The 24,186-nt window shown below is 42.2% G+C and overlaps 1 protein-coding gene across 1 annotated transcript in view; it reads left to right on the forward strand.

Moving 5' to 3' along the window:
- The window catches only part of PDZRN3 (PDZ domain containing ring finger 3), a 237,461-nt gene that overhangs the window by 4,421 nt on the left and 208,854 nt on the right, over positions 1-24,186 (forward strand). Inside the window, exons 2-3 of the mRNA XM_025451603.3 lie at positions 11,167-11,253; positions 16,864-16,971. Of these exons, the coding sequence (XP_025307388.3) occupies positions 11,167-11,253; positions 16,864-16,971 (195 nt within the window). The remainder of the gene's footprint in view (positions 1-11,166; positions 11,254-16,863; positions 16,972-24,186) is intronic.

Genomic DNA, 24,186 nt, shown 5'->3' on the forward strand with positions numbered 1-24,186 from the left:
TTGCTGCCGTCCTCTTTTCCCACCTGATTTCTGGGAACAAAAGCATTTCACAGCAGACTTCTCTGGCTTTCTGAGAAAGGGAAAGTTGTGAACAGAACTTTTCTTAGAAATGTTGAAAAACTGGAGACCTGTCCTTGATTTCCTTCTGTTCTTTTACTTCTATATCCAGTCCATCAGTAACTCTTAATTTTGCCTCCAAAACACTTAACTGAATCTGTTCCCTGCTCTCCATCCCCATCAGATGATCACCGTGGTCCAAACCACGGTTTTCCAACTTCCATCTATGAACATTTTGGGTTAGATAATTGTTAGTTGTATGTGTTTTGGGATGGGGGCAATGCTCATTGTTTTATAGGATGTTTAGCAGCATCCCTGGCCTCTGCCTCCTAGATGCTAGTAGTACTTCCTAAGTCGTGATAATCACAGATGTCTCCAGACACTGCCAGCTGTCACCCAGGGAACAAAATCAGCCTTGGTCTCAGCCACCATCATCTCTTGCCTGGGTCACAGCTGCTACCATTACATACCTTCTTGCTTCCCTGCTATCACCTAGCACCAGGAATAATCTGTTAGAAATGTCAATCTGATAGCACCTTTCCTTCTCAAACCCTGCATTTGCCTTCCAGTTTCTGTTGCGTGTCTGTAAGGTCCAGCATGCTCTGGATCCTACCAGTCATCATCTGTGTGCCTGTATTCCTAACCTCTGTATTCTCTCTTTCCCAGTTTTAGTGCTCTCTGGCAGTTCCATTAATATGTCCCAACCTCTCCCCGCATCCCGGCACTCTTTTCTCTACCAGCAACAGTCTTTCCAGCTAATCACTAGGTAATCTGCTAGTTTGCCAACTCTCCCCTCCTGCCTCTGCCTCTATGTCAGCATTTAGGGTTTGCTTATCACTAGATAACTTTTCCATCCTTCCCATCCCAGTTCAAGCATCACCATCTCCACAAAGCTCTCTGTGATCTCCCAGACCAAGTCTGGTACCCTGAGATGTTCATTTTGGTACTCCTCCTGAGTGGCACTTATCACAGCTGTAACTGAATAATTGCAAGGGCTCTTTATTTTGTCTCTCCAGGAGGGAGCACGTCTGTCTGCAGAGCTGTGTTCAGGGCACTAGATTGCCATGTGCACTGTAAGCTCTCAGTATGTGTTTGTTCAGTGGGTGAACTCAAGATTGAAAAGGCTGTCTTGTCAGCCGTCACAACTTTTCAGATTGCTAACCAACAGTGAGCTCGTATTGAAAAAGAATGAGTTTTTCTGTGACCCCCAAGTTAACAAAATTGTTCCCAGGTTTTTGGGAGGCTTTCTTTTTGTTCTGCTAGATCCACCCAGATCAAATTGTATCAAGCACCAAATCCCAGAAACGATTTTGTCCATTTCAGAACTCCTGGAGGTAAGTGAGTCTAATAGACAATTGTATCAAAAGGCGTTCCAGATGTCCAAACACTTTGAAATGTATCTATCAGAGTGTTCACCTTTCAGTATATTTTCTGTTTCTGGAAAGCTTCAGCAAATAACCATTTCATAGCGCATCTAACAAAACAGCCCAGCTCAGCTGAAGGAATTGTGGGCTGTCAATCCATTTCATTTAAGTGTTACAAAAAAAAAAAAAAAATTAAGATCTGGTTTACAATATGTTTGCTACACTGGATTACATGATTATAACAAAGTTTTGAATTGGGACTTCTGGTGATACACATTTTTAAGTGGTCCTTTCTGCCCTGGGAAATGTCGCTTGCCTCTCTAAAATTATTAGATGGATAAGTATCTATAAGGCAGTTATGTGTTAGACTATAGACCAAGGAGCATAAAAGAAAAAATATTATTCACTTAGGGTGCCTTACGTATGCACATATGTGAGCTTCTCCATCTTTTTCGTTAGGTAGATCTCCTTTTTTGGTAAAAGAGGCAGATTATAAAACAGATTAGATAAAAGCTAGGTTAAGGCCAAAAATTACACAGATTATCAGTATAAAACTGGGATTTGCAGTATGCCTGGGTGGCTCAGTGGTTGAGTATCTGTCGTCGGCTCAGGGCGTGATCCCAGTCCGGGGATCAAGTCCTACATCAGGCTTCCTGCAAGGAACCTGCTTCTGCCTCTGCCTCTTTCTGCGTCTCTCACAGAAAATATTTAAAAAAAAATAAAGGGGAATAAAAGTGGAAGCAAAAAGACCAGTGAAAAAGGAAATCATTTTAGTATCTACATGAAAGATGATAGTGGAATGGGATAGATTGTGGATTTGAACCCAGCATCTGACTCCAGGCTCATACACTATCACCATAATAAGAAAAGCATTTTCCCCTGAGGCAGTGTTTCCTATGAAGTCTTATATATGTTTCCAGAGGACTCTTATTATATATGCAAGCACTATGTTAATTGGAGGTATAGGTACATCATTTTATTCCATACTCAGAAAGATCCTATGAGGTAGGTACCCATAAACCAATACTTTCCGTATTATAGATGGAGAAACAGAGGCTGGGAAAATTAAACACCTTCTCCCAGCATCTTCCTTCGGCTCTATTTAGTTGGTCTGATGGCTTCTGGTCCATGCTGGTGAAGTGTGTTCTTCCCGTGCCGTAATTCCCATTTTCAAAGTTCTAGTATAGAACACATGGAACATAGAACATCCTATGAAAGCGATTTCAACAAAACATATCAAAAAGAATTAAAGAGATGGTATCCTGGATGGAATAGTGACTCATTTCTCTAATTTTCATGCTAGTCATTTAAAGAGTGGTTGATGGTAGGAAGAAAATGAAATCCTTCCTAATGTATTCTTGCAATTTAGCTCCTCATGTCCTAATGCATAGCTTGCCAGGCACTGTGATAGGCACTCCTGGATACAAAGGCCAATTTGAACAGCTTTAACCCATGGGATCAATCACACCCACTGGGGTTTTTGAAAACACAATGCACGTCTTACTATTCTTTGTTCAGTAAAGCTTTCTTGCTGCAGATTAGCTTCCGTCCCCCCTGAACTAATGGTGTTCTAATAAGCCTGTTCCAATAAAAAAGGGAAGTGGTATAACATAATGATTAGTCTTGTAAAGAAAATAACTAACAGATGGACACAAGCATCCATCTTTCTCACGCATTCCGTATATATTTTCACAGGGAACCTGAGGGATAGAGATACCTTGCAGCCTGTGTGTGAATGAGCTCGCAGCAGCTTCTTCCCCCCAGGAATGGGGAGGGCTGAACTCTCTCATGGGCAGTGGGTATGCAGAAATGGGCCCTGGGTGGAGAGGTCACCCTTAGAATTTCTCTAGAAGCTGTTTTTTAGGTGTCCCTTGTCTCTGCTGAACATGGATCAGAAGATGATACGGTCTTTTTAGGTTGTGGCTCAGGGTTGGATGTGGGCCTTATATAAACAGGCGGGATTCAGAGTACCCTGAATTGAGCTGGTGGTCAGTCTGTGGTTAGGATTCAGACTCTGGAGTCCGTGATAATAGGGTTCATGTGTTCCCTCTATCTCATTGTTGAGGGCCTCTTGGAGGTCTTTTGCAACCTCCTGTAAGCTTTAATTTAATTGTCTTATCTCTAAAACGGGATAATAATATGTGAGCTGATAGAGTTGGCTTTAGGATTAAACCAGATGATGTTATGTCAAGTGCGCAGTGAGACTTAAGGAGCATTTATTGAACATCTGTTAAGTGCCTGGCACCTGTAGGTTTTTAGATCTTTTCTAAATGAAGTGCTGAAGAAACATTAGAAATTTGAAGTGATGTAATGCAGACGCGGAAAGGGGCTTTTGCTCAGAGGGTCACAGTTTCATTGGGAGCCTTGCACTGCTGTGAGTGACCAGTTCTCTGGGTTACTATCTCACGAGTTTCTGGTGGGTGAAAGAGGAATATGCAGGTCAGTTGCACTGTGTCAGGGTAGCAGCCCTGGGCTGCCTTGGGAAGGAGGAGGATTAGGCTCGTGAATAATGTGAGGGCTCAGGGGTTGTTAGGTGTATTTCTGTCTCACCAGAACTAACTAAGCTTGGGAGAGGTGAGTGGGGCAGAGCACCTGCCTTTCTGCAAGCAAGAACTTAGACTGTTACCGCTGGGTAGCCTTGCCCTGCGTTCTGATTTGCAGAGGAAAATGCTTCAGGTTGAGTGATGGAAGGTTTACATCTCAAAGACTAAATGAAACTACCTTATAGTCCATCAAGTGGAAATGTGAAAATGCTGTAGCCCTATAAATCAGGTTTGTTCTTGCCTGTTTCTTGGTGTGAAGTATTGCTTGTGGATGGTCACCAGGAAAGAGATGAGTTGACAAAAATTAGAGGTACAAACTTGAAATCAAACTCATGGGAATAGAGAAGTAAGTGTGTGGGGATTTCTCAGGTTATTTAAACATAGCTGCAGACTGGAAAATATGTATATTTGGCCAAGGGAATACTTCTCTTACACTGTTTTCCAAAAATAACTTGTTTGGCTTATAGATGAGTTTATATATACTATTCTGGAGCTATAATGACTCCAGAAAAGCTATTTCTCTGTCCCTTTCTGTTTCTCCATGTGCTTTGCCTCTTCTTGTCTTCGCTGCACTTATTTTGGTGACCAATACATACCACTAATACTTCCATTGATTGTCTCAACCATTTTCAGTTCATGTGCATCAACCCCATGACTGCCCTCAGTTTGAGGCTTGAACAGTTTTCCCTGCTGGTCTTCATCTGAGAATATCGAGAACATCACTCCTTTAGAACCGGAGGTTGAATTCTCCGGAGGAGGTTGGCGCAAGGTGCTTCACCATTGGAAACATAGTTTGAATGACAAAGAGGACAAAAACATTTTAGTGTAGGGAGTGAAGACAACTTCATCTCTGGAGTGCAGCAGTTTTGGCAGCCAGCTCAGCATACTGGTCTCCCAGCCCCCACCGCAGCACATTCTTGTGCTTTCTTGTCACTGGTCACCAGACAGAGCTGGTTCCCAGCTGTGCGACTCTCCGAGAGCTTTGCATAGTCTGAGGCTGAGAGGTGTCATGTCACCCCAGATACACAGACTAGCGGTCAGTCAATTACAGTTCTCAGAACCCGCTGGGCAGCTTTCCAGTCCAGCCAGTTCTCGGCTGTGAGTCCCACAACAGCAGTAATTGGGGAACACCCATCATTGGGCAGAAAGGAGCGTTTAGAAAGAATCCACATTGACAGTGGCATGGATGGGCTCTGGGGGCCACCACACAGATTAGGAGATGGCATGCTTCCAAGCTTCTGAGGCCAGATTGTTTGGAGGAGGATGGTAACAGTTAATCTAAGAGGAAAAGGGACCTTGCCTATAGAAGACAGTTCATGTTCTTGGACACTTAAGAACACAGACATAAACACAACAGGAAAAAAAAAAAAAAAAAACCCAGCCACCATATAAGGTGACTTTGACAAAGTAGATTTGATTTTTGCTTTTTCCCTTCTGTTTTTATTTTCCCCCCAGATTCTTGTCCACTGAGACCTTGAGCTGAAATTTGAGTAGATTGTGTTTTGGGCAATTTAAACCTTGATCCCGTAGTTACTTGTTCAAATATGATACCAAAGCGTATGTTTGGTGCAGTCAGCGATTGTGTTTCTGAGCATTGAGCTTCCATTTCTGCCTGTGACTTACTGGTGTAAATACTGTAGACTATTGATGCCATTATTTAGGGCATGGTGCCCATATCTCCTCCAAGGCTAATATATCTCTGTTCTTTCTTGAAGACCTCAGCACCTCCCAAGGAGGGCCTACAGTGTACTAGGGGCCCAGCTAGTGAGCTGGGTTTTGGGGTGGAGGCTGGGAGCTCCCCCCACCCCCGCCCCGAAACCGTGCTGTCACTGGACTCTAGAGTACAGCTGGAGTTTGCCTTTTCCATCTGCCACCCAGCTTTTGGTGAGGGGTCTCTGTCTCCTGAAGGGAAGAGACACATGCCTTTGGGGAAGAGCAATAGAATAAGAGCAGCTCTAGGGAAAGCTGCCAAGGAGGTGCCAGCTCACCTTCATTTTTGTTGTTGTTGTTGATTGTCATCTTACTCTTTACCATTTCTTCCCAGCCCATCAAGCCTCACTAATCTGGTAGGACATGGAGCAGTCCGAGTGCCTCAGCAAACCCCAAATACCCCTAGCTCCCCATCTTCCCAGCTGCTTCTAGCTTCGCTGTCCCTCTCCAAGTCCACAGGTTCTTGGACTTACTGCTACTCCTATGCTGTTGTGGGCCAACACCTGTTCCCTCATCCTTTTCATGCCCTTGGCCACCTTCCTCAGACCTGGATATATCCTCTGTCTGATTTCCCCTCCTCATCCCTATATCCCACCAGGTCAGTATCATTTGCCTGTCCTAGCTCTGCTCCACTGAAGGTCCAGGCTGAGCTGCTTCCCACTGTCTTCTTTACTTGTTTCCTGCTCCCATCTCTGGAATAAAAACTGTCTACTGGCACTTAGCCATCCCTCCTAGAGTGTGGCACTCTTCCTCCAGACTTGGGGAAAAAAAAAAAATACATGTACATGGAAGGAACCCCCATCAGATGGCCAGATGGTGTAATGGGTATATAATTATCCTATTTTGCTTAACTTCAGGCCCCAGCTCTCCCAAACTTGCCTCAGACAGACTAAGTTAATTTGGGATTAGACATTTTTTATTGCTTGGATTTTGTGGCAGAGTAATTTATGTGGTTAAAGAGTGCCATGGCCTCTTTGCTGAACAGCAGTAGTATCCATCACACACTATGCCCTGTCTGTATCTTGAGCACTTCTGTTGGCCAAGCACTGTGCTGAGGCACTTGTTAGCGATTGTCTATCTCATTCATGCTTTGTAATAACCCTGTAATGTGAGAAGAAACTATTATTATCCCCATTCTGTGGATGAGGAAACTGAACTCAGGTTCTGACTCTGGAGTCCAAGATCTTAACCATTACCTCGTTCCAGTCGGGGGCATAATACTCTTATGATACCCTTCATGGTATAATAGACAATCTTCGTCACTATTATTACATAGTCCAAAGAAACCTTGCTTGAAACTCTAATTACAAAACTAATTAGATGTCTAATCCTTCATGACATTTTAATGTGAAGGCTCAGTCTTGTGAGGCAAAGGGATTTTAGGATATAGTGCCAGAATTTACCCGCAGAGTACAAAGAGTATGGACGTTGGCGTCCTGTGGACATTGGCATCCCATGGACCTTGATGTCCCGTGGACCTTGATTCCTGGCTCTCCCTCCTTGCAGCTGTGTGATCTTAAGCAAATGTCCGAATTTCTTGGAGCCTCAGTTTCTCCAGTGTAGAGCATGGATACAACGCCTGCTTCAAAAAGCTGATGTTTTAATCAGTTGTTTATGTGAAATGGAGCTCTTTCCCTTCTTTGTTTTACTTCAAGGGGCCATTGGGAAAATTTCAAAGCATGGGTTATGATAAGCTACCCAAACAGATCAATATTGGTTAAATTTTCCTGTGGATGAAAGAGCTGCTTGTTAACATTATCTCTATGAAAAGTCAGCAAAGCAGCATTGATGGGAGCCTTTGCCCTTGTGCCATTTATATGTCTCTTTAATTGGTGAAGTATAATTGAACAAGAATGATTTAAATGCCCTTTATCCTGATGCATTTTCAACTCAGGAATAGGTTAAACGATTAAGCAGGAATTAATGTTAACATGTAAATGTGTGGTGCAAGGTCTGGTGTTTAAATTCTCTATTCATGCTTTTTTTCTGAAGAATTAGAAATTAGAGTAGTTAAGGTTGTTTTGAGGAGGGAAGAATGGAAAGGAAAAGCCAGAATCAAGTTCATGGTGTCTGAGAAAAAATTACCTTTGGTAGTTAAATGGAGAAATGAGAGGAATTCCGCCCCGACGGAGCTTTTCTCTTCTGTGCCCAGCCTCTTGTGGTGAATCTTTGGTGTGTTGGCTCACTACTATCAATCAGTCCTAAAATAACCAGTGGTACCTAAAGCCTGTTGTAACCCTCCTAAACAGCAGACTATATCAAGATGCTTGTACAACTGAAAACACCTCTTTTTCTCCCTGATGATTGTGACAGGCAAGGAAGTGTAAATGGTCAGCCTGATTATTCCAGAACATTCTTTGCAAATTGCCGTTTGGCTGAGGAGTGGTGTGTCTCAGGCATTGTCTCACTTCTCCCTAGAGAGAGATCTCTGAGGCTGGGTACAGACTTAGGTGTCTGGGCATCTCAGGTTGGGTTTTCGGGAGAGAAATAGTTTCGTGAACAGGTGGAGTTTTGTTCTGACATTGGTTTCCTGGGTAAGACTTCCTATCATGAGTTCCTTTATAGAACTTTTTGGAACTCCAGCAACTGAACCATATTGAGAGGGACCTCAGATATTGCTGAGCTACGTGACATTCTTTTCTACATTCCACATGAAAAGAGAATAGTGTAGAAGAATAATTGGGGTCTAGAATCAGAGAGCAAATACCATCTTGAACTCTTACTAGCTAGCTCTTTCACTGGTATCATGAGACTAGTAATAGTGCCAGTCGATGAGATTGGTGGGATTTATTAAAGTGGCTAAATGTTTAATTTCTGGCACATAGTAAGCAGCCAATAAATGTGAGCTGCTATCATTGTTAATGCAGTGTAATAAGATTTCTTTGTTTTTCTTTCACTTTTAGAAAGAATAAGTGGTTATCAAACAAGATTTAAAACTAGTCTTAAAAAATTCGATTGTGTGTTCTCTTCTGTCCATCATTTGAGATTGTAGACTGGAGCCATCTGCCTTGGATTACCATGTAACTGTGCAGTTTCTATTATTAATTACCAAAACCAGAAATGTAGGATGTGTGTGATAACTCACTCAAATTCCAGTGTATTTCTAACTTTTTCACCCCTTCTGCAAGAAATGGGCTTACCAAGATTTTCCTTTCCCAAGGCAGAGAGATATAAACTGTTTCAGTTTGTGAATCATCACATTTACATTTCAGAACTATCAGGTTGATCCTGAGTATCTATTCCGTTACAGCAGTGATAGTTGTTCCTTGTTAACTTGTATAGATCAAATTAATTATATCCGTACCCTTGACAGACAGATGCTCTGGATGGTGATGCTGTGGATTGGAAATATTTTTTGAAAAATCAATAGATGGTTATTATAGAGGCTGTTTTTGGTTAGATACAGTAGCTTGATAGAGACTTGTTTATCTTTTGTATTAAAATACTCTATATATTGCAAGTAGGTGAGCCTGTGGAAATGAATATTTTGTTGCATTATTCTTAGAGGACACTTAGTTCTTTCATCAAATACTGTCTTTTTGGGATCCCTGGGTGGCGCAGTGGTTTAGCGCCTGCCTTTGGCCCAGGGCGCGATCCTGGAGACCCGGGATCGAATCCCACGTCGAGCTCCTGGTGCATGGAGCCTGCTTCTCCCTCTGCCTGTGTCTCTGCCTCTCTCTCTCTCTCTCTCTCTGTGTGACTATCATAAATAAATTAAAAAATTAAAAAAAAATACTGTCTTTTTCTAAATGAAAAATTGTCATTTTTCTTTTCACAGGGTTTGGAAAATTGATGCTTAGGCTTACATAACATTTTGGAAATTTTAAAAAATTCTAACCTTTTTAATTCTGTATGCTAGCTAACTAGTCATTAGAAACAGTTGTGAGCTGAATTCTGAAGGATGAGTAGGAGTTTGCTAGATCAGAGGCCCATATATGGTATGTCCCATTAAGCATGGAGATAATTTTACATATTGAGGCCCGTTAATCATATATACATGTATTATTATTTTTCTTTTGCTTCTGTTGGGCACAGTTCTGCTGCCCAGATATGGAACTAGTTTTTCATTGACAACTGTAGCAATAAATGGAGCTTTAGAAAAGCCATTGGCACTGCCTGTCAGAAAGAGTGATCTCCCTTGCCTGTGTGCCTGGGTCAGATGCTTACATTCCCACCCTTCAAATGTTGTTATTTATTTCCACAGAAAAAATAGGCAAAGGTTTGATCAGGAAGCAGTAAACATCAGAATAAAATCTATTTTGTGATGAGCTGTTAGTGTTGTTGTTGTCTTTTAAAAACTTAGAATGGAGGGGGATCCCTGGGTGGCTCAGCGGTTTGGCGCCTGCCTTTGGCCCAGGGCGTGATCCTGGAGTCCCGGGATCGAGTCCCACGTCGGGCTCCCTGCATGGAGCCTGCTTCTCCCTCTGCCTGTGTCTCTACCTCTCTCTCTCTCACTCTCTCTCTATGTCTATCATAAATAAATAAATACATCTTAAAAAAAAAACTTAGAATGGAGTATTTCATATTTTTAGAAACTGCAGCCTTTAAATACTATGTTTAAACAGAAACCGTGAGCAGAGCATTTGCGAGGGTCTGCAGTCCGTACCTGTGAAGTTTTGTACATCGTTCAAATAACTGGAAACGTCACACAAGTGTCTCAGTGAGCTTAGTGTTTATGTCACAGCTTAGTGACACTGTCCACATAAGGTTAAGTCTATTTTTATTTGTCTGTTACTTGAGGGTGTTAGTTAAGGTACCGTGGCACCGCTGTCCCTTCTGGGAGTCGAGCATGGCTGGAGTGAGACCTGCCTCAGTGACTTCTGCTGGTTTGATTTGAAGGGGTTCACATTGACCAGCCTCCTTTGAACAGAGTGTTTTCTGTTAAACAGCCCGGCATCTCCTGTGGACGGGACAGTGATCACGTTGTGCAAGGGCCCCCGCTCCCCTTTCAGTGAGATGCACGATCTTTCTGTTTCCCTTCACGTTTGCGTCTGACTTTTCACGGGCTGCTTCCCCCTCAAGCCTCCCAAACACAGATGACTCTTGACAGGCCTCACGTGCGTTCAGACTTCCGAGCACATCGCTGCTTGAACCTCTCATGACAAAACATGAATGCTGCTGTTGAGAATGGTTGAGGAACAGACAGAAAGGCTGTCTAGACAGCCGGCGTGCAGCGGGCCGGCCTGGGGAGGATGCGTTTGCACACCAAGGAGTCATCGATGGACAGTGTCCGTTCATTCGGCACGTCTGGACATCGCTGTCCTTCCACGGGCCCCGCACGGTTAGGTGGGAGTCTAGAAGTGCCTGTAACCTCCTCTGCCCAGGACACATCAGCTTGGGCCCTCAAAGTTTCCTTGCTTAAACTGCCCAAGAGACGGAGGGGTTGGAATGATGACCTAAGAGTCCTGGGGCCCGCTAAGATTGAAAAAAAAAATTGCTACCGGCTCTTCCCTATTGGTAACTAAAATTTCGAACTTATTTGTTCCCTCCAGGGTGAAGAAACCAAAAGTCTGACTCTTGTGCTACATCGGGACTCTGGCTCCCTGGGATTCAATATTATTGGCGGCTGGCCTTGTGTGGTATGTTAATTACTAAGATGTGTTTTTCCCTTCCCTGCTTCAGTGGGGAGAGGGGTCAAGGTTGGGGGGTGGGTGAGGGGTAGGAAACCTTGCTCACCTCATTCTGCTCTCTGTAATTAGAGTTCGTTGTTTATCTGACATCTTCACCCTCAGGGATCTTAAGTTAGTTGTGGTCTCCTAAAATAGCATTGTCCTCGTAACACCACAGCTTATCTAAACTGTTAGGTTTTGGGGGGCATGTCTGGTGGTGTGGCAGCTGAGCTGAAGAGAGTTGGGAGGGATGTGTGCGGGTGGAATTGAATAACTGAGCTGGAGCGTGGGCTCTGAGACTGGAAGTCTGATCTGGTGCTCCGCCCTGTCAGCTCTTGGTTAGGGATGATTCCCTAATTTGGGGGCCGTTGTGTCCTTTTGCTTTTTCTCCCACTGCAGCTCTTTGTTCACCCCATTCATTGTTAGCTCCTCCTCCAGGAAGAAAGGACCCAGTTCAGACCAATCTGTTTAACAGGGAGGAGAATGTCTGCTGAAAGGGCTCTGGGGATGGGATGTGGCAAAGGGTGTGTTGCAGGATCACACCTCTCATGCAGGCTTATTTGAATGGGCATGGTCTCTTGCTCATGTGTCTTCTACTGATCAGTTTCTCGTTTGTTACCTTAAAAGGGAAATAATAGTCTAAGGAAAGGAAGAGAAAATCAGATTCACTCACTCAACAGATAAGTATGGAATAGGAAGGAGCTGTTTGGTAGGAGCTGGGAGATGCTGTGGAGGCCAAGAAGACTGGCCTGTGGTCACTGAGTTTATGTCCCGATGGGGATATCAGGCAAGAAACAAGTAAATCTAACAGACTGGGGGGACTTGTGCTGTAGGAAAAAAATGGGAGGATGGCAAATGAGGTACCAGGTAGCAAGGCACATCACTGGCCCAGGGTGATCAGGAAAAAGAGGAGGAGATACTAAGCTGAATCCTAAGGTATGAGAAGATGTCAGGCATCCAGACATGGCTAAACTCTGTGGCTGGGTCTGGCTCACTCTTGGGGGGGAGGTGTCCTAGGGCAGGGCCATTTGAGCTGAATTCTGAAGGATGGGTAGGAGTTTGCTAGATCAGAGGCCCATATATGATCTGTTCCATTAAGCACTCTTAACTGTAAAAAATTGAGCTTGTTTAGTTAGCTTTAAATTATACATTTGCTGCTGAACTAATACTACGTGTCTTATAAAAGTTACATGTAAAAAGGAGCATTTTAAATGATGAAATTAAAATGGGAGTATGAAGACAATTTCTCTTGTGTTCTTTCATCGTTCCGCTGCACTGCATCACATGTATCTGCCTTGGGAGACCACTGAGCTAGAAGAAAGTGAGTAAGCCCAGGGAAGCCCATGCAAAGCGTGGAACAGCGCTGGAGTTGGCACTTGGGGGGAGCTGCAAAGAATACAGCATTGCTACAGTCAAGGGGTGGGCAGGAAGTAGTCAGAAAGAGATTGGGAGAAGATGAGGGAGGTAGCATGAGGATTAGAGCTGAGTTCCGTTTGCTCTTGGCCAAAGTCATGGCTTCAAAAACATATATGCCTTATTATAAGAAATGACAGCTTAGTTATTGGCAATACACAGTCATTAAATAATGGACTGATGCATTATCTGCCCTCTAAAACTTACCTGCAGAAAAGAACCCTTCAGACAGATTAAACTCTGAGAGGGAAGGGCATGGGGAACACCCCCACTTTGCTGAGCTCCAGGGATGGGTACACACGGTGGTTTGTCTCGTCTGGTTGAAATTCTTAAGAGACTGTAGAATTTATGTCTCATTGGTACCTTTTTTCTTTTCTCGTTTGCCAGTTGACTGAGCAACCAGGCAGCATGTCATGGTGCTGTTCTGCTTGAGTCCTGGCTGCTGGGGGTCCACCCACTCCAGCAAAGGGAAGGGAAGAAGGAGTAGACTGGGACTCAGATGTCAAGGTAGTTGGTCCCAGGAAACAACAGGACTGGCACAGGTCCATGTTCCCCAGCTTACCTTCCAGAACATGTTTTAGAATGTGGTTTGCCATGCTGTTTTGCACAAGTGACAGAGGCTGTCTTGGTTTGGCTTCGTAATGATCAGTACCCCTCTCCCCATCCACTGTTACCAGTTTTAAGAAATGACTTCAACAAACTAAGATGCTCTTCACTGTTAGATGTTTCAGAAACTTGCACAACCGAAAGAACCCAAACCAGGAAGATCCCCTCTCTGCTTTACCAGAGTGTGTATAGGAAAAAGGAGCCCAATGTTTGAAAAATGCTTGAAATGGAGAGATATTCCTATGTCTTGGCGGTGGTGGAGAGCTTTGTGTTTTCTCTCCCTCCCCGGGAATGAAAGGACACTCCTAGCTTCATAGGAATATGAATATCTTTCTTTTGTTTATCAAAGTACATGTTTTAGGTTATTTTCTTTCTCTTTTAAAAAACTGATTGAAGTATAAGCCAGAGTGAATTTCATAGCGTTCATAAGTGTTCTCAGTTCATGTGGTCTTTTTGCAAGAACTACATGCATGTCCCCTGGAGGAAAGTTTAATTCCATATGCATGTGGTTGCAATAGTGTTTTTTTGTTTTTTTTTTTTTAACTTGTCCTGATTAGCAGAGATCGCATAATGAACCCTAAATGTATTCTGAACTGTTGCCTGGAAATCTGGCAGGTCATTGAGAACATGCTAAAAAGCCACGATGAGCAACAATGCACACTCATTGTTAGTACTGGAAGTAGAATGCTGTACACATGACGTGTGTGTTTCCCAAGGAATTCTGGTGTTAGAAGCTTGGTTGGGTTGTGACATAAGCCCAGCCCGGAGTCGCTGACATAAGGCTTTTCATTGCATGATGCACTGCTCTTAGCAAAATCACATCATTCATTCATTAATTCTTACATCCCTAAAGAAACAGCATCCAGTCTGGTGTAGCAAACCTTTCGCTTCAGCCTTTGGCAAGTATACTTCATTGTCAGGTACCCCTGGGATGAAAACAATCCCTTTTATTTTTCCTTTTCTCAAGCCAGGAAAACAAAACAAATCCCAAGCCATGTTAGTTCACCTTGATAAATAGCTCTGACTTAAAATGTATTAGGAGAGGAGCCAAACAAACTAAGAACAGAAAGATGTCTTTTAAGAGACACATCCAGCTATCCAGGATGGAATCGATTTGGCTTTCTTTGATTTTTGTGCTTTCTGTATTTTTTTTTTTTTTTTTGCATTCTGTTTCCATCTCCTACCACTGTCTTAATTTAACCTGAATTGTACTGTTTGCTTTTGCCTGTGCCTCTGTTTTTTGCTTGAACTTACTTACTCTCCTAAAAATATTGTGCACAATATAGTATTCTGCAAAACAAATCAAAGCCCAAATCCCCTCCCCCATCTCCCTCTTCCTCTCCAGCCAAGAAATGCAAATATCTTTTCATTGGATATATTGACATCACCTCTTATAGAATTCAAGGTTGTCTGTAAATCCTTTGCGATCCATTGAGGCTCTTCAGGTTTGTCCAGTGGGATCCTCCATAGCCTGGAATGTGGAACTTGTGAATTCATTTATATTTTTGAGATTTTTCTCTGTGGGAGGCAGTACTGCACTTGGAGCCTGTAAGGGACTTGAACTGTCCACAGTTTAAACAGACCTATGCTACTTTTTAGCTGTGTGACCTTGGGAAAGTTACTTAACCTCTCTGTCTCAGATTTTTCACCTATGAAATGGATAATAGTATAGTATTTAACATTTGTGGTTATTGTGAGGATCAAACAGGACATAGAGTACTCACTACCTACCTAGTATGTTCTCAGTAAATAGAACCTGTTGCACAGCTGTGTACTTACATTTGAGATCTGCATAGGGAGATACACGAATGGGATTAATGCATTCATAAGGCAGCTGTGAGAGAGAAAGAGGCAGGGAGAAATTCAGACAGTGAAGGGTTAGTGTGTGGTGTGCTGGTGCAGGGTGCCGTGATGCTGAGCAGGACTGCCTTTTGAGGATAGCTGATCTAGTACAGCACCCACAGTCTCTCTGACCCTTTTCTCTTGGGAGAGTGTTGATAAAATCCAGATGGCATTTTAGAAGACCTGTCTTTGTCATTGGGGGATAAATGTTGGGAAGAACACTTACCGCTCATTTTAGGTTGTGATTTTGGTTTCTTTTGAATCCTATTTATAACATTATAGAGTATGTATGTGGGTCTTTGAGAGAAGGGGTGAGGTTGGAGGGAGGGAGAGAGAAGAGGTTCGGAATGTTGATTTTTCTCACCCTTAAGCCATTGCTCTCCCACTTGGAGGGGTAGATTGAACCACATTTAAAATCATCGCTTTCCCCTTTAGAAGGTAGGGTTTTGTTTTATTTTGCTGTTTAAAGAGAAAAATTTTATATCTTCGTAGTTACTTGTTAACAAATGGAATTTGTATGTATTCCTTTTACAGAAATTATTATTAAAATAGATCTTATGGCATTATGATAAAGAATTTACCATGATTCGAAGTTTTTCTGGAAGATCCTGAAATTACTTTTCAAATGCTTTTGTTTGGGAACAATACATACTGTGCCATTTAACTTAAAAATCCGTCTGTTAAAAAAAAAAAAATCCGTCTGTTAATCACTAGAAATTTAATCCACAGACTTGGAGAGAATTCATCCCAGTGCTGTTTGGAAAGAAGTTCATGAACAAGCTGTGAGGGTTTTTTTATGAGCTTATTGAAACTTTTTGATTTAAAATAATGGAAGGAGTTTGAGCAGCAAGCCATCGCCTTTCTCAGAAAGTTTCAGTCCAGACTTTGAAAGATCTAAAGGGATTTGCGATTGGAGATGAGAATTTATTAGGCTTGGGGTGGTGGTGGTGAGCTTTTCTGATGTAAATCTGAGCACACATAAAACACCTATTTTCACAATCAGATTATTGGATATTTAAAAGTTTTAATAGTACCCTAAGCTGGTGAGGATATGGGAAAAGACCCTAATGAGCTATCAGTGCATAATTTGGCAATATCCATCAAATCTACATATCTTTGGACCCGTCAGTTCCATTGCTAGGGATTTTCCCCAGATACATAATGCAAAAGACATTTTGTAGTACAGGTAGGAAGGTCTTAGAAATGTCATTGTCTCCGAGAGCAACAGTTGGAAACAGTGCTAATTATCCTGATATTGGGAAACTGTTCATCCTCCTAAGGGAGTAAAGCAGACAGAGTCCAAGATTTGTAAACTTAAGTAGAAGAGGCAAGATGCACAGAGTGTGGAGAGCATACCCCCTGCACACATATAGCTTCCATGTGCATGAAAAAGGAACAGATAAATGTTTAGGAAAGTAATACATGAAAAAATGTTTTGGAAAGGATATGTAAACTACAAATAGATGGTATATAGTGGAAAAAAGGGCAATGGGTAGGAGATAGCAGGGACTTACTTTATACCTTTTGTATGATATGAAGTATTTTACCATGTGTATATGTTAATTTTAGGTTAAAACAGAAATTAGGGGTAACAGATGGGCTTTCACCCCATTGCCACTTTGATATGAGCAAGAGTCCATTACTGCCTAAGAGTGTAAGCTTTATTTTCATGACCAAGTTAATGCCTAGCATTCATATGTGTGTTTTTTTAACCCAAAGGACAACCAAGATGGATCGTCCACTGAAGGAATCTTTGTATCCAAAATAGTTGACAGTGGGCCCGCAGCCAAGGACGGAGGCCTGCAAATTCATGACAGGATTATTGAGGTATGTGAACGCTGGCCAGTGTCTTTTAATAGGCTGAATGCCATCCCATCTTCGTCTGGTTCAGTGCAAGATGTTTGGTCGGGGAGGGAAGCCTAAGCTGGTGGATGGTTGGACAGGAGAACTCTCCCATTGTGTGGGACTATATAGAGCGCTGATTGCCTTGGTGTTAAGTTTTTGTTTATATTAAATATAGAGAAGCCAGATTATGAGTGGCATGTTCACAATTTGGCTGTCTTCCTGCGGCCTTGCATCGGTTTAGTATGCTTCAGTTATAGCTTTGTGTGAAAGCCATCGGAGAGTTGTATGTTAGTTAGAACCAGATGAGCAACCCCTGTTGTGCAAATTGTGTCGATGTTCACGTTGGTTACCAGGGTAAAATTGTGTCGGCCTGGAGGCTTGCTCATGTCCCTTCTGGCTTGCAGCATGCAGTTATTGCCGTGAGAGTGGTGGTCTCTCTTCTGGGTTTGTCTGATGTCAGGTGTACAAGGGGATTGTTCAAGGATGTGCAGGCCAAGCTCAAGAGTCAGGATAGTTACACCATCCCCAACTTCATTTTCAGTTGTTCGTGGAGCATTTTAAGCCTTTGCAGAGTGGGTTTATGGATTTGCTCTGGCGGGGATGGACTGGGCTAGATCTCTCACCCCACCGTCCAGTGCACTGGAATAGGGTCACATGGTGTCTTAGGATGCTCCAGGTTGCTGAAAGGGAACCTTTTGTTGCCTCCTTGTATGGACTTTTGGTGCAAATTTGGGCACAAATGACTATTTCTTGCTGGTGTTTTTTGACCGTTTTGATTGCTCTTTTAACGGGGAAATACATGGACTAAGTTTTTGGGTCTCATATGAGGAAGAAATTAGTTAGGAGAGTCCAAGATAATATGTTGAATCCCACCAGGAGGTCACCATGGGCCATGGCCATAACACAGCACATTAAATGGGAAACCGGAAAAACAGCCCTGATGCCGCCAGTGCTTGTTCTGAACACGTTGCCGGAGCGTCTGTATTTCTTGAGCGTTTTTATGGTCTGTTTCAAAACCTTGGACTGAGTGGGAACTCTGACTATGAGATAAGCCATGAGCGAAGCTCACATAACCCGCTGGAGTTTGGCTGCATGTGTCTCCTGGAGCAGGGAGCCTGGGGAAGACAGAGATCAGAGTCTCGCCTTTCCATTCTTTTTTGGATGAATTCCTCAATGTGAGAGAAGCAGCACACTGCAGGATCACTTCTGTCCTCAGGAAAACATACAGTTAAACCTCACAAGGAAAACAAATGGAACATGTTAGGGTATAAGAGTCACTTTTCTGAGGGAGCAGGTACATTGTGGTAATTTACATATTAAAAGGATACTTGATTTTGTTTTAAGGACATTATTCATATTTTTACATCCCCATTGACTTTTTGAAGGGTTCTTAAACTTTGGAGCTCTTTTTACTGCCTGTCTTAGGGTCAATCTTTGTGCTTCCCAGGTCAGGGGAGTAGATTTTCCCTAACAGGAATTTGCTTGGGCAAGAGCACTTTCTCAAGAGCTCAAAGGCATACTTACTGTCTTTTTTTTTTTTTTTTTTTTAAAGAGAATACATTTTCTGAGGCTATTGTTCAGAAAGATAAGTACAGCTTCCGTTGCCAAGGGTTTGGTGGAACAGCCAGTTTCTCTAAGTAATGGAATTTCATTGCTCTTATGTTTTGCAAATGAGAAATCTACAGCTGGGCAGGATTTTCTCTTGGCAGAGGGGGGATCTGTATTTGAAATATTGAGGACAGTTTCTGGTAAGTCACATTCCCCTTTTGGACAGTATGTAAAATATTAATCATGTCCCAGTGTTGAGATAGAAAAGAAGGATGATCACAATAGAGCAACAATATATGTGTCATTGCAATTGACACACCGTGGCCTTCTCAGTTAAATCCTGATCTCTTTTGACAGGATACAGTGATTCCCATGACTGAAAAATATATACCCTGGTTCACCTCATCTCTGTCGGAGTTTATTACCAGGCATGAATTTGATTATTTTAAGTATGCCTGTGTTTCATCACAAAGGAGAGTCAGGCCCTTGCTAGTTTTCCGCCCTATTTCTTCCTTTTCAGGGGAGTGGGCACATTACCACCAGACCTTCACCATAAGAACCTTAATTCTTGGAGAAGGGTGGCTTTTATATTCAGTCCACGGAGACTTACTGAGTCTGGTTCTCACAGCAGAGGAACTTCAACAATTCCGCTGCTCCTACTCCTGTGTGTCCCCTGAGACCAGAGCAGTAGTCCCCATCTGTCTCAGAGCCAGGCCCACTCTCTCCTTTTTCTAGAACAAATATTTTTCAGTGCCCCCAATCCTGTCATGAAATGAAATTTATAAACAATATTTAGATTCATATACACCGAATTGTATGATCTCTGTATGCTGTAATAGAAAAATAAAAGGAAGATAATTGATAATAAAATACATGTATCAGGATGTGAATGCATGGGCACAGCCACACTGGAAGACCCCATGATGCTACCAGATGCTGGCGCCTCCTCGTAGACTCCACATGAGGAACCAGCTGTCAAGGCTGCCAGAGCAGGAGGGTGGTGCTGGGGGCTCAGGCGCCGGGAGCACTGGCGCCATCTGTGATTGGATTTTCTGCAGTGGGGAACAGATTGTGGTTAAGTTTTGGCACAACACAGTATAGTCGTCTTGTGGTTTGCACACTTCCGTGTGTGTGAGTGCGTATGAACTTTTAAAAATGTGCTAAAATATACATACCATAAAATTTAACCATTTTTAATTATACCTTTCTGTGGCATTAAGTACGTTCATACTGTCGTGCAGCCATCACCACCATCCATCTCCAGAACTTTTCCGTCTTCCCACTGTGGAACTGTCCCCATTAAACACAATCTCCCTCCCTCTACCCTCAGCTCCTGGCAGCCACCATTCTGTTTCTGTGCATTTGACTACTCTAGATACTCCATGTAAGCCGAATACAGTATTTCTGTTTCTGGTTCATTTCATCTAGCATGATTCATCCTCTAGGTTCATCCATATTGTAAGAATTGTATTGTAATATGGTTCATCCATATTGCTTCCTTTTTAGGGCTAAATACTATTCCACCGGGTGTAGAGATGCATATACCACATTTTGTTTATATCTCCATCCATTGACGGGCACTTGGTTTACTTCCACCTTTTGGCTGTTGTAAATAATGCTGCTATGAACAAGGGTATACAATCTGTGTGTGTTTAAACTGAAAAAGAAGAACCCTGAGTGTTTAAATGTGAAGCGTTGTTAGGGTCTCCCCTCAAGTAATTATAAAATGTTTGTTATTTTACCTTTACAAATGTCTGGCCAGCTATGTGGAAGTTGCACTAGAAGCATAATAATTGTGCATTGCATGGGACTCTGCATTGTAGGACTTCTAGCACCCCTGGTCCCCACTCCAATCATCGTGCCAGTGAGTGCCCCCACAGATTTCCAGCACTACCTCAGGGAGTGATAGGGGTACCAGGGAGAATCGCTGGATCAGAGATTTATCTTATTTATTTATTTCTTATTTATTTCTTATTTATTTTATCTTATTTATCTTATTCCCAAATGTTATGATGTAAGGTGAGTTGCTCAAGAGCGGAGTTGTCAACATTCCCCCCAGCCTGACTGCTTGGATTCCCTGTCTGGAGGCTCTCAAAGGCCCTATAAGAAAGCCTTGAGCTTAAAAAAAAAAAAAAAAGAGCCTTGAGCTGTCCTGGGCTACAAATCTCAGGCCCCCTCCAAACAAGTGTCCTCTCTGCCCACATGGTTGCAACTTTGGAGTGTGGCTGATCCAGGAGCCCATGATATCTTTTGACACTTCCTGTCCCCATCTGCCCTGGATCGGGACAAACGGTTGTGCCCACCCTGCTTCGCATCTGACACTGAGATACAGCAACTTCCAACTCCGAGTTATTCCGTATTTGCTTCTGATTATTTTTGTTTTCTCCCTGTACTTAGTAATGAGCTGCCCCAGGCCCTTTTCATAACTTCTGATCTCACCTTTGATTGTATATACTCAGCATCTATTGAGAAAACTAAATGTAATTTCTCCATAGTACTTTTTGTAATCATTCTAAACCATCAGTACCCCAGCGGTTTTAGTTTTTCTCCTCAGAGCCCAGCCTGCTTTCTGAAGACGGTGCAATGCTATTATACCTCAATACCACCAGGTTTCTTAAAGGAACAATGCTTTTGTACTTTGCAATAGTTTGAAACCTTTGGAAAAATTCTTACCCCTGCCCCCTGAGTATGCATTAACCAATGTAAACAGGTTTCATCACAAATATAATGCTTTTTTTCCCTGTAACCTCTAGAGTCTACTCTGGGCCAATCCCATTCTACCCAATTCTACTCTAAGTGATTTAGAAGAGAAACCAAAAGGTGAAAAATTACATATGGTTGATATTACCCTCAAAAATCCCTTCAGGATGTTCCATGTGGGGAACATACATCTCTCCTTAAGTCTACCCAGCTGGTTTCCCCAGCATTGGAGCATCTCACTATTCCCTCAGTTGACTGCCATATGAGGCATTTGACTTGTTATTGCAAATACCTCATTGGGTGAAATGCTTATGCCAAGAAAAGCACAGAAAAACCAAAGCCTACTAAGAAACTAGCAAATTCACTTGGAGGCATGTGTGATCAATATTTTAGTTTCTTTCCCGATTCAATTTTTTTTTAATATATATATATATATTTTTTTTAGCTACATGGCTGGCATAGCAGGCACATGACCATGTGATGTAACTTCCCTGGAACTCTTAAACATTTATAGAGGCCATCCACATTTATATATAATTTTTGCTGGTTTTTAGGCATCTTAAATTGGAGAACTGAGCTCATGCCTGTGTTGTACAAGTCTTCCATTTGGTAATAAATGCGCTTCTGTAACAGTTGCTGGGTTAAATGCAGTGTCCCGTTGTACTTGGAGAGGGCAGATGGGATTGAGTGTAGTGAAGGTGGTGGGAGGTTGCCAAGAACCATTATTTTGTACAGTCTTCTGTAAAAAGTGTTCTTGGGAGCATCAGGATTTGAAGACCCAACATTGTGGTCACAGAGGATTTGAAACCTCAGTGGCTTTTGTGTAAACCAGTTACTGCTTTGTTTGCTGTAGGTTTAGTTAGTCTGTCACTGCTAAGAAGCCTGGGTTACAGGACTGACAAGAAAGATTTAGCAGTACCCTCCCTTCCAGAGCCAGACTTTGATAGAAGAAAATGAGGTTTCACCATTTGTTACTGTTAGAAGATAATGTTCTGAGACCAACAAAAGTTTCAGAATGGCCTGTGAATTCACTTGATGAAGTATTTATTTAGAAGAAGAAACTTACTGTCTTTTATTAAGATTCTTGTTTATCCTATCAACTTTTTAAGGAAAGATTTTATTTATTTGAGAGAGAGAGAGAGAGCATGCGTGCGCGTGCGTGCGTGAGCATGAGCAGGGGGAGGGGCAGAGGGAGAAGCAGATTCCCTGCTGTGCAGGAATCCCAATTTGAGACTTGGTCTCAGGCCCCTGGTATTTGACCTGAGCTAAAGGCACTTAACCCACTGAGCCACCCAGGCACCCCTATCCTATGAACTTTTATCTTGACATAATTTCAGACCTATATAAATGAATTCCTGTATCATCTTTATCCAGATTCCCCCAAATACTCACATCTATTACATTTACTTGAATCCTTTTTGCTCTCTACTCTTACTTCCTAAATATATCTCTGTGTGTGTGTTATTTATTTATTAGCAAATTAGCAATAAGACATTCTCTTACATAACTGCATCACAGTTATCTAAATCAAGAAATTAGCACTGGTGGGGCTCTATTGTCTAATCTACCAAATTTATTCAGATTTCACTGATAATCCCTATGATGTCCATTACAGTGAAACAAAATCCGAGATACCAGGTTTTATTTAGTTATATTTCTTTAGTATCTCTTACTGGAAAGCAGTCCCTCAGTTTTTTGTCTTGCATGTTACTCATATTAGAGTACAAGCTGGGTCTTTTGTGGTATTTCTCTCAATTTGGATTTGTTTGTTGCTCATGAGTATGGATTTAGGTTGTACATTTTTAGGTACCACAGAAGTGATAGTGTGTCTTCCTCAGAACATCCTGTTGGGAGTCACATGGTGTCAATTTGTCTCTTTATTGGTGACGTTAATTTGGACTTGATTCAAGTATATCTGCCAGACTTCTCCACTATCAAGTTACTATTTTCGCCTTTATCTTGTATCATATGGGTGGATATTTTGAGGCCACCTGAATATCCTGTTGCTCCTCAAACTGGAATACACTGGTTTTAGCATCCATTTATGGTTTTTACTTGAATCGATTATTATTAGGATGGTTGGCAAATAGTGATTTTCTAACTGCATTCCTTCTGTTTATTAGTTAGCTTTTCACTATAAGAAGGGGTATTCTTTTCTTCCTATTTTTACGTACCTTTTTATCTACATCCATCCACGCATTATCCGTATATCCATCTCAGTATGGACTCATTGATTCTTGTAATTTGATGGTCACGTTGGCTAGTTTTGGCTAGATGGAGCTCTTTGAAAGATGATACCTCTATCCTTTTGACATGCCCCCATCATTTTTTGAGCACTTTCTGTCACCACTGAATGTTTCTGGTTTATTCTGTGCTTTTCTTGCCCCAATTCTGGATTCAGCTACTTTTCTAAGTAGCTCTGGCTCCATTTAGCGAGGAATGGTGTTTTTAAACAATGATATGGGTGCTAGGCTGATCATTATGATTGTGGCTTCATTGCTTCTTTTTTGATTAGTCAATTTTTTGAGGGAGCCCACATGCATGAGTACTCAAGCTGGGGAAAGGGCAAAGGGAGAAAGAGAGAGAGAATCTCAAGGAGACTTCCTGCAGAGTGCATGGTCCAGCACAAAGGTTGATCTCACATCCTGGAGATCATGACCTGAGCTGAAACCAAGAGTCAGATGCTTAACCACCTGAGCCACCCAGGTGCCCTAGGTTTCATTGCTTCTAGGTACTCTCTGTAGATAGGGCTAGAAAATGTAAAAATGCACGTATAAACACACAGTATCATCATCAACATTAATACTCCTCCATCTATTTCTCTATTCATCCTTCTATGTATATTTGAAAACTATACCTTTATCAATATCTCTAGTTTCATTCCAAGTCTGCATGGGTAATTTTATTCTTCCTCTTTTTTTTTTTTTAAAGATTTTATTTATTTATTCA

Source organism: Canis lupus, chromosome 20 (genome assembly GCF_003254725.2).
Source record: "Canis lupus dingo isolate Sandy chromosome 20, ASM325472v2, whole genome shotgun sequence".
NCBI lineage: Eukaryota > Metazoa > Chordata > Mammalia > Carnivora > Canidae > Canis > Canis lupus.